Source organism: Petaurus breviceps, unplaced genomic scaffold (genome assembly GCF_028583685.1).
Source record: "Petaurus breviceps papuanus isolate PSGF00001 unplaced genomic scaffold, PetGlider_PUasm1.0 226, whole genome shotgun sequence".
Classification (NCBI taxonomy): domain Eukaryota; kingdom Metazoa; phylum Chordata; class Mammalia; order Diprotodontia; family Petauridae; genus Petaurus; species Petaurus breviceps.
The window spans coordinates 6,142,439-6,154,536 of NW_027185890.1; the positions used below are offsets into that span (position 1 = coordinate 6,142,439).

The following is a 12,098-nucleotide window of genomic DNA, read 5'->3' on the forward strand; positions in this document are numbered from 1 at the left end:
TCTCTCTCTCTCTCTCTCTCTCTCTCTCTCTCTCTCTCTCTCTCTCTCTGTCTCTCTGTCTCTCTCTCTCTCTTAAAATCAGTCCAAGTCTATCTTCATTGGTTCCATATCCACCTCATCTTCTGCTTTTCCCTTTTCCTTTTGCTTTCAATCTTTCCTGACATCAGGGTCTTTTGTAATAAGCCGTTTCTTCCCATTATGTGGACAAATTTGACCTTGCAGTGAATAGCATAAATTAATGTCTTTAAGTATAGATTGATTTGATTTCCTTGCTATCCAAAGGACTCTCAAAACTCTTTTCCACCACCACAAGTCAAAACAATGAATTTTGTGGTGCTCAGCTTTCCTTATATCCAAATCTAATGTCTATACATTGTTACTGGAAAAAAAATTATACCTTTGACTATGTAGACCTTAGTTAGTAAGTTGAATTTGCTGCTTTTTAGTAAACTGTCCAGGTTTGCAATAGATTTCTTTCCAAGGAGCAAGTGTCTTAATTTCCTAGTGGCAGTCGCTGGCTAAAGGGATCATTGATCCCAAGAATATAAAATCTGACACTGATTCCATTTCTTCTCCCTCTATTTGCCAGGAAATGATAGGACCAATTACCAAGAGCTCTGCATTTTTTTTAATGTTAAGGTTAAATCCAGGTTTTATGCTCTCATCTTTCACCTTATATAGAATTTTCTAAATTTCTCTTTGGTTTCTACCATCAGAATGGTATCATCTACACACCTAAGATTATTGATATTCCTCCCAGAAACCTTAATTCTGGCTTTTGATTCACCCAGCATGGGTTTGAATGATATGCTCTGCATATAAGTTAAATAAATAAGACAAGAAGAAATGGTCTTGTCAAACTTCTTTGCCAATCTTAAAGCAATCAGTTCTATGTTTGGTTCTAACTCCTGCTTCTTGGTTCATACATGGATTCCTCAGGGAACAAGTAAGATGATTGGTTCCTCCTATTACTTTGAGGACTTGCCACAGTTTGTTGTGATCCACAGAGTCAAAGGCTTTAGTGTAGTCAGTGAAACAGAAGCTGCTTTTCTGGAACTCCTTTGCTTTCTCCATAATCCAGGGAATGTTGACAATTTGGTGTCTAGTTCCTTTACAACTTTAAAAACCAGATTGTTCTTCTGGTTATTCTCAATTCAATTATTGCTGAAGTCCAGCTTGCAGAATCTTAAGCATAACTTTGCTCGTGTGTGAAATAATGCAATTATTTGTAATTTGAACATTCCTTGACATTGCACTTCTTTAAGATTGAGATATAAACTGATCTTTTCTAATTCAGTGACCACTTTTTTGTTTTTCAAATTTGCTGGCATATTGAGTACAGCACTTTAACAGCATTCGCTAATTGATGGTCACCAATTTTGTTTTGATTTTTTAGCTATCACAAAGTGTGTGTGAATGTGTGTGCATGCGTATATGTGTGTAAATACATACATATATTTCTGTTTCTTTGCTATCACAAAGTTTGTATCTATATGTATATGTATACATATACATACTTACATACACACACCTATGTGCGGGTGCTCAGTGTCTTCATGAACATTTTTGTCTCTTTATTTGCATATTTTCAAATTGCTTTCCAAAACACTAAACCTATAATTTTATAAAGGAACTGGAGCACAGTAATACTAGGTGACTTGCCAAAGTTCAAGGACCAAAGTTAGTAGCAAACCAGTAGTAAAAGAAAATTTCTATACTCCTTGTCTGTTTTGTTTTCCCTTATGATACATCTTAGTTATTATGTTAGTGAAAAGTAAAAATTATAAACATCAATAAAACATTAATAATAATTGGATATTATTTTGTATTATCTTTACTAATGATAGTCATAAATCAATGTAGCTGTGCACGGTTTCATAAAACATTTTAAAAATTTGTTTGAAAACCAAGATGAGGTTTGACATTTTATTTCCAGAGATCCAAGATCTCATTTAGGAAGTAGATTCCCTCCATTAATACAGTTTTCTACATTTCTACACCTTTTCATTGTGGGAAAATCATGTTTGCATCTTTCAATAAATGTTTACTTTTTTATTGATTTGTAGACTTCAGAAAGTGATATATAAATGTTAATAATTTAGATTGAACTTAAAGTTGTGACATGTATTTTCAGAGAACTGGTTGTTAAGTATTTACCAGTATACCCCTGGATCAATGTCACAGATAAAGAGCATTACCTTGGAAAAGACAAGGACTACATCTCAGGGACTCAGCCAAAGAAGGAGAAAACAAATCAAATGATACTGAAATAACTGAAGCATATAATTTAGGAGGTATTCATGAGAGAGTCTCTATTTTCTTACAACGTGAGACAAAACCCTCTATTGTCAAGGAAGTGGGGTTAGAAGCTATGACCTACTAAGGGAAATAAAGAAGTTTTGGAAAAAATACTTTAGACTAGAGCATCTAATAGTCAATATCAAAAGTATAACAATTGACTTATATCATGTTCCCAATTGAGAACAGATAACATAAATTAGTAGAGGGCTCATTCAGCACATTGTAAGGCCTCTCTCAACATTGTTCAGCATCAAGCAAATAGGAAACGAGAAAGAAAATCATAAGACTATGGGCAGGTTGGGATTTGGCAAGACAAAACTAGCAACAGAGGAAGTACAATATGAGTTCTTTGAGGGAAGGAACTGGTTTTCCCCTTTGTTTTGTTTTCATATGCCCAGTGCCTGGCACATAGTAGGACATTAATACATTCTTATTCAATTGAAATTAATTTTCCATTAATTTTTCTCCGTGACTATTTTTTCTGGTGTTCATGTGTATTTCCCTTTTCCACATTTTGAATCTATTAATTCTGATTATTTTTGTGATGAGGTGAATTGTCTTACAAGTCATCCTTGTTATCCATTGTGACAAGAATCACTGTGAATCCTTTTATAAAATGTTTCACAATCAGCTTTCTCTGACACAGACCTACAAGTAAATACTGTAATGCTCCATTTTCAGATGAGGAAACTGATACTTAAAGGAGATAAGCAACATATCTGTGGTCACACATTTAGTAAGTATCAGAGTCAGGAGTAGTGCTCAGTTCTGGCTCAAAATAACTTCATTTTCCATAAGGCTATGATGCATCTATTCATTAACACATCAAGACCTTGTAACAATATGAGACTGTCCATTCCATAATGTTTAAAGTACTTTCAGGGTTTTATATTTTGACCCTAAAATCAAAAGAAGAAATCTCAGTTTCACTTAGATAAGATTTTACTATCTATGCCTTAGAGAACATATCTTCTAATGAATGCATCAGCACCATATCCTGGGTTGTATTGTAAGTGAATTTCAATAGATTTAAATGATTAGTTGTAAATCTGCATGCAAAAAGCTGCATTTAAACTCCTTGTACCACATATGATGCTGGTAATTCAAACTGCCATTTCATGTTCTTGGCACATCAGACACTTTCAGAACCCAATTATATTTTACTCATAACAATTTTTAATTTCCATAGAGAAGAGAGAATGAAATAATGTCTAAAACTAGTTCTGGTTGCCACTAGAAAGAAATATGTCTAATGAAAAAGTTAGAGCAGCAGATTACAGAGATGACACATTAATCTTTTTAAAATAAATAATTTTAATGAATTATTAATTTAATTAATTATTCATTTCAGTTTATATGAAATAATCAGAATATTTTAGAGGTTATTTTAATGTGACAGTTTATTCAGTTTATAAATAAGCAGTTTTCCTATATGTCTTTACTTGACCTTCCCTATTCAAATAATAATTAGAACATATTATTTTTGTGTCTTCAATAAGAGAATGGTATACCAAAATCTATAATGATTAACCTATACTTTGAATAAGTTTGCTCTATGGTCAGTTTCCTAGAAAGTTACAAAAAGCTTGAAAATCTAATTCAAGAAGATTCATATATCATTTCAAAATTATTTCAAAAACAACTTGAAGAGTTTTAAATTATTGATATTGTAAGCTTATAAAGAACTGTATGGACAGGATGGAGAATGGATAAGTTTAGATGGAGATATGTTTAATTGAGGGAAAAATGCTTTATTTTTGAGTAAAGGAGTGGTTAGTATTTGTAAAATGGAGAGAGACTGTGACACGTATACATATATGTATATATGTGTCTTTTGCTATTTATGCATACATACATATGAGAAGGGAAGAGAGAGGGAGAGGGAAAAAGAATATTGCACAGACATCACCAATGCCTAGAATACATTCCCTCCCCACCTCTGCCTTGAAGATTCCTTTTCTACTTATACAATTTAGTCCAAGCAGTACCTTCTGCATGAAATTTTTGCCCTTTATCCTCAATTACTTGTACTTTCCCTCCTTGACTAACTTTTATGTAGCTTTTTTATTGTATATCTAGATACTGATATCTAGACATATATATGTATACATACACATAAATTCATGTGCTTTAGATTATATATATGTATTATATGTTACCAAAGACACACACACATATATGTATCTACGTAGGGAGATACATATATAATCCAATATACATATATACTTCAAAATAATACACACACACACTTCAAAATACCTCCAACCAAGTATAAATAGCCACAAATATACACTACCACACTGACACGTTCTCAAGGATACATATATACCTTTGTCTTAGACTCACAGGCACTCCCACCTTATATGTACATGGTTATAGTAGCTGTATAGTTCACAGAGTCTATTCTCAATCATGCTTTTATTTTATCTAAATAGTAACCCTGTGAGATAGATGGTTCAGGTATCCCCTACACTTTAGACATGCAAAGATGAAGTTTTATGGATCTGAAATGATCTGTCTGAGGTTTTATAACTGGCAACTGGTGGAACTGGAAATGCAGTGCAGGTCTTTCTCCTAATTCAGGGAAGGGGGTAAATGTGTTAACCCAATAGGTATGCAGTAACTTGTTTACTGGGGAAAAAAGGCATTAATATTATTTTGAACAAAAGGATTATATCTGTGATTTGTGACATGAAGAATTCCTAAATAATGCAACTTATTCTACCCTACCAGGTTCATATCTTCTTTTCAATTCAGAGTATTAGAGAGTAAAATTTGTGTGATTTTTGCAGGATTGCACATCTAATATGTATTAGAGACAATTTAGCATAGTTCAATATTGAACCCCAGACAGTCAGGGAAGTCATTTAACCTCATTTGTCACAGTTTCCTCATCTATAAAATAAGCTGGAGAAGGAAATAACAAACCAATTTAGTTTCTTTGCTAAGAAAATCCCCAAATGGGGTCATGAAGAGTCAGACATGACTAAAGCCTCAACAACAACAGCAACAACAATAAAGCAATTATTGTTCATTGTTCACCCATTTTTCAGTCTTATCTGACTCTCTGTGACCCTATTTGGGGATTTATTGGCAGAGATACTAGAGTATTAAGTCTCTGAGCCCAGCTTTGGATTCAGGAATATAGATCTTCTAGACTTAAGGACCAGTAGTCTCTCTACTGTGTTACCTAACTGCCCTTGAATAAATTATTAAGCATTCTTTAAAATCTCCAGTATATTATTTACCCAAACAGTTTTCTTGATGATTCAAAAAAATGTCAATGACTTCATAAAACTAATTTTCTTTTTCAGGTTAGATATAAATAGTTATAAAATAAATGTGAGTTTTTCCTTCTTGCTGTGTTAAGCAAAATCTAACAAAGATGAGTAGTCATTTGGTGAAAAAGTGAATGCATGGCATTAAAAGGTGGTACAACAAACCAATTCATTTAGAATGTTTCATTTTATGCATAATACATTTGTCCTTATTCTTTCTTGCTATCTCAGCCATGTTTTCTCTTTTCTCTCTTTTTTTTTTTCCTTACAGAATGACTCCTGGGGAAAACAATACTCATATGCACTCTTCAAAGCTATGAGTCACATGCTATGCATTGGTTATGGAGCCCAAGCTCCAGTCAGCATGTCAGATCTGTGGATTACCATGTTGAGTATGATTGTAGGGGCAACCTGTTATGCCATGTTTGTCGGCCATGCCACTGCATTAATACAATCTCTGGATTCCTCCCGGAGACAATATCAAGAGAAGGTAATTAGTTTTAGATGCTTCTTCCTCACTTAACTATCATTCTGTTATAACTCTGCACTGAATATGTATAGCTGTCTTCACTATGATTCAGTAAGAACTATTGAATCTTTCTTTGGCCTGGCATTTGATGAAACAGTAGTACATCTATTATTGGAAATGGGCATTGTCAGGTACAGTATAGGGTAGCACACATTTAAGTATGGCCTTGTGTATTGATATGAAGGCTATTTCTGTTTCTGTCTCTTTCTAGAGACAGAAATACTAAGTAAAGGCAAAGACTTTCCCATTGATTTATTATCTTAAGTGTATTTTTTATAGATTGTTCAGTCATTACTTACATATATACATACATATGTGTGTCTTTGCTAATATATAATACACGTATATAATCTAAAGCACATGAATTTATATGTATGCATATATATATATATATATGTCTAGATATCAATATACAAAAAAAACTACATAAAAGTTAGTGAAGGAGGGAAAGTACTAGTTAATCTCATACAGTTGGAATTAAATAGTACCGTGCTTTTTCCCTGCTGAACAATGTAATAAACCATTTTCTCACAAGATATTATACCCAGTTGGTTCCTTGGTTGAAAGTAGAAATCAGAATGGTACCCATAACTCCTCTGCTTTTGAACATGTAACTATTCTTATATATTTTGTTAAGTATTTCTTGGAATAGAGTTTTGGCCCTTTCTTTAATTATACAACTTGGCAAAAGGAAAAAAAAACACAAAATGTTTTAATACCCATAAAAATAATCACAGTAGCCATCAAGTGATACTAGAGTATCTTTTTATTCTAAAAATAATGAAAAAAAATGTTTATCTTGTTTATAACAATGTCTTTCATTCCTTAACGAGGTGAGTATGATAAGCAGACTAAGAGAATTGATCAAATTTTAACTAAATTTTGATTCAAAGTATGTCCAGATAATTTCATTTTAAAATTCTCATGTAGAAGAACAGAACCCAATTTGGAAGGTTATTTATTTGTTTATTCATTTATTCAGTGAATCATACTGCTTTTAAAAGATTAGTTGGTGCCAATTAGCTTTTGCAGAAATGGATCATGTTCTTATCTGTACTATTTTTATTTTTTATCTTTTCTTAATAATTTATAGTTTGCTAATGATCAATCATATTTTTTTGAAAGTTTAAAAAGAAACAATGGAAATTCATTTCATTTCCCCCTTTCTATTTCTGAACCATTGCTAAAAAGTAAAATATTTAACTTAGCAATTTTGGTCATTTAATTATCTATGTACAGGTATGTGACATGATGTCAGGAAATTTCCCAATGCACTTTATGTGTCATAAGATACAATTTAATTTTCCCGATTTGATACTTTAAAAATATTTTCAATTTCTATAAACCACTAATTAATGGTTCAAGCTTAATATTTCAATTTCATTTCAATTTAGAAAGCATTAATTAAGCACCTATTATGTGTTAGACTCCTGTGTAAGCTGTAGGGATAGAAAGACAAAATTGAAACTGTCCCTACCCTTATGGAACTTGCCGTGTACTGAGAAGAAAATGATATATAAAAGATAATATATAAACAAAATACTTTTGGAGGACAGAGGAACATCTAAATTGTGATTCTACAGATTGATTTGGCTAACAAACAACAATGCCTTCCCTTCCATCCCTATGGACTGGAATTAGAAACAACAACAAAAAATAGTGCTTTTTTTTCCCTCAATAGAGCATAGTTTGCATGAAAGATAGCTAGTTCACAAACACTATTTTCATATGCAAATAATCAATTTTCATGTCAATGCAAACTAGCTTTGCATTGAAAACAAACCAACATTCTGATTTCAGGTTTAGATCTTATTTATGAGAGATCTCAGTGTATATGGTAGCTAGAGATAAATTATATTAACAACCCCAAATCTTGAATGATAAGGATCCTTAAAATCCCTATTATCCTTTAGAAACTTTGAATTATTTGGTTGAAACTTGATGCTTAGGAGGTCATGAGGTTATAACCTATTATCTCCCTCCAAAGTTGACCTACAATTACAGATAAGTAAGGGTTCTGGGATTGAAGATACATTTTTTTAAATCATATTCTTATTAAAATAATAGAGTTCACAACACTATTTATTAGAGGATTATGTTCTTTGGAATTTTTTTTCTCATTTTAAAGAAAATAAGATGTATATTTATTGGACTTGAAGTTTTACAGAACATTTTACATGGTTATTTTATTTGATTCTTACAATAGCCCTTTGAGGTAGAGTCCAGTGTTTTCTCAATTTTATAGATGAGGAAACTAAGACAAAATCAGGGACTTTCCCAAGGTCATATAGTTAATCAGTATCACAGGTAGTATTTAAACCCAGGTTAATCTATATCTATATCTATATCTATCTATCACTATAGGTATAGCTATATGTATATATGCACATAGATATATGTTATGTATATAAATACACTTGCTTGGGATAAAGAATGAGGAATCAAATGGCAAAAAGCCTATTATTGTTAGCTGCTTTCTTTGTGTTAGTTTGTGATACTGCTTTCTTTTACTTGAATTATACTTTTAGGTAACATTTTTTTGCATGTTTCTTGATACCATCTGGTGTAGACTTCTAAAAAAAACCCTAAAATTGCTGTACTATTTAGTTGTCAGTGCCAACATATTCTAAAGCAATTAAAGAATGGATCATTTACTAAAAATTCATGTTGACAATGAAAGCAAATTTAAAAATATCTTCCCTCTCCCCATATTTTTCCTAGAATCAGGGGGAAAATAATTTGTTTCTCAGCACAAAAAAAACTTGGTATTTTAAAAAAATATCATGAAATTTATCTTTTTAATTTGCTCAAAATAGGGCATTGCTTAAACTGAAATGTAAATTTATGAAAATATAACTAATTTAAGTAAATCCTGTTAAACACAGCTTTAAAAAGCATTGTTTGTAATTTAGGAAGTATGTTTCCATTATCACTGCATAGCACAATATTAAAATACAGCAAACACAGTGTCCCCAACTACCCAGTGTCTAAAGAACTTTCTGGTAGCAAATTGAGCCTGTACAGAAACACAGGAGCTCTTTCTATTCCCTCCAGCAGTAATCACAAGCACCCAAGAGGCTCAAAAAAAAGTCAATGCACCTCCCTAAACAATGTGGGGCAATGGGAGAAACTGATCTGATATAATGTGATTCTGCATTTATTCTGCTGTAAATTCACATTTTCAGGCCATTGGTTGCATCAGGTGCTTAAGTTGTATCAACTCCTTCCAGTCACTTGAGCTTCATTTACAGTTAACTGCCCTAGTGGCCTGAATGAGTCTATGGAGTAATAAAGACCTCACTTAGTAGCAAAGTGAAAGGAGACTGTACTAGTTTCCTAAACCCATCACCCATTTTTTTTTTGCTTTTTGGAGGGCAATTGGGTTTAAATGACTTGCCCAAGGTCACAGGGCTATTTTTTGTGTTAAGTGTCTGAGGCTGGATCTGAACCAAGGTCCTCCTGACTCCAGGGACGTTCCTCTATTCACTGTGCCACCTAGCTGCCCCACCCATCACCCTTTAAGAAAGGATTTTCTGGGAGGTTAAATTGGATTCCTTTTATTATTTACCTATTTGAGTCAAATTTTCCCAATACTTAAAATCTAATCTGTAGTTACTTTAGACTTCTATGACAATAGCTATATATCTGATATACCAACGTCCTGTAAGGGAGTGAAAGCACTGGTGCCCCCAAAATGCCTCCCCCTCCAATATTTCATAAATGTTTGCCATATATATATATATATACATATATGTGTGTGTGTGCATGTATATGATTAAAAACAACTTTATTTTTCTCTATATAAAGAATAAAAACAAACCTTTCATTTTGACTGTTCCTAAAATAATATTGAAGGAGGGTGTCACTTTATCTTGTAAGTATGGGAATAGTTTAAAAAATAGACTTCACTTGCATATTATTATCAGAGATATAGAGAATACAGGGAGTATATGTCTATGGAGAGACAAAGTGAAGAAAAAAAGAGAGATGAATAAAGGAAAGAAAAAGAGTGATACAAGGAAAAGGAAAAGTAATTTATCAACTATTACTCCATTTGAAATATTGACCAGATCACCAAATGTTTAGAAGAACTACTATGAACTGATAAAAGATTATCTGTTCCTATGCTGAAATGTCAGAAGTTTGTTTTTTTTAATGAAAGATATATTATTTGCATTGAATTTTATAGATTTAATTTTGTATTAAATAATAATTCATATTTTAGGCATTTACTTTGGAACCTCAAAAATGTTTATCAATTTAAAATTGCCTGAAAATCCTTTTAAAATTTATAAGCTATCAGTTCATTAATAAAAATCTAGTATGTAATTATTAAGCAGTTACTATATGACAGGTACTGTGTTAAGGCTTGGGGGAAAAAGAAAGACAAAATTAGCCCATGCCTTTAAGGAGCCCATATGATAAAACATGTAAATAAATGATTACATAGAAGATACAGGTAGAGTACTTGGAAGGCAGCATGAGAGGATCCAGTATCCATGGGGCCTGGGAAAGATGTTCCTTCGCCAAAAATGACATTTGAACTGAGGCGTGAAGCCTGCTAGGGATTGTAAGAGGTGGGAATGAGTAGGGAGAACTTCCTAGACATGGACGACAACCTGTACAAAGTCACAGAGATGAAAGATGGGCTCTTGTGTGTGCATGAGGAACAGCAAATCAATCAGTTTGCCTTGTTTGTAGAGTGTAGAGAAGGCACCATTGTAGTAACCTGCTCTTTGGTGCCCCTGCAACAAATCTCTCCCCACTCTAATCCATCCTTCACTCAGGTTTCAAGCTTTTAAAACAGTGTGTCTATGTCATCCCCTCTACTACATAAACACCAGTTTAGTCTCTGTGACTATATAAAATCCTCTATTTGGCATTTAAAGCCTTTTCTAACCTAACCTTCCCTCCCCCACTACATATGCACTTTTCTGCCTTCTTACACACTCCTTCCCTGATCCCCTCTTTCTTAAAATCCCACCTAAAATCCCATCTTCTAGAGGAAGCCTTTCCTAATCCTGCTTAATTTTAGGTCCTTCTCCCTATTTGTTATTTCCAACTTAGCCCACATATATAGTTTCTTTGTGTATAGTTGTTTGCATGTTGTCTTCCCCCATTAGACTATGAGCTGCTTGAACACAGGAACTGTCTTTTGCTTTTATTTGAATCTCCAACTCTTAGCACAGTGACTAACAAAAAATACGCACTCAAATATTTATTGATGGACTCTTTATTGGTTGCCTACCTGAATAGATTATAAGAAGCCTGGAAAGAAAGGAAGTGCACCCATTATGAAGAGCTTAAAATGATAAACAATAAGAAGTCACTGGATTTCACTGCATATGCAAGTGCTGGTCAGAGCTATGCTTTTAGAAAATACCTTTGACAGCTGGGTGGAGGATCAATTGCAGCGGTGAGATACTAGAGGCAGGGAGAACAATTAAAAGGCTTCTAAAATAATCTAGGTGAGAAGTGGAGATGCCCTATAAAAGGCTAGTGACTGTGTGAGTAGATAAAAGGGGAAATGTGAGAGAAGTGAAGGAAAAATAGCCAAATTTGACATCTCGCACTTTTTCCTAATATCCTGAGAGATTGTCTGCCTCACTGTATGGTATCTGAAGGTAGCTGGCAATCATTCCAATATTCCGAACCTTTTTCATGATGAAAATTACTTTGAGTGACATTGTTTTTGCTAGTTTTGATTCTAATTGTCTCAAACAGGATGAAACATAAAAACACAATTCATTGAGAAAGCCCTTCAAGAATAAAGCATTAACCACATTTAGTGGCACTGCTTTTATCAGACCTTCAGAATAGCTGTTTTTAACTAACAGTCACGGGAGGGATTACTCTTTGGGTTACACACTACAGGTGTGATTAGTAATGGAACACACCTCACTTGCATTCAATAATAGAAAAGCAAAATAGGAGATTGACATGTCTTTAGTACAAAGAACTAGCAACTTTTTCTGCTATTTTGAAAAATT

General features: G+C 33.2%; 1 protein-coding gene across 2 annotated transcripts in view; it reads left to right on the forward strand.

Moving 5' to 3' along the window:
• HCN1 (hyperpolarization activated cyclic nucleotide gated potassium channel 1) overlaps positions 1 to 12,098 on the forward strand; it is a 671,121-nt gene that overhangs the window by 488,430 nt on the left and 170,593 nt on the right. For both annotated transcript variants that reach the window (XM_069095307.1, XM_069095306.1), the window contains exon 4: positions 5,851 to 6,069. In XM_069095307.1, the coding sequence (XP_068951408.1) occupies positions 5,851 to 6,069 (219 nt within the window). The remainder of the gene's footprint in view (positions 1 to 5,850; positions 6,070 to 12,098) is intronic.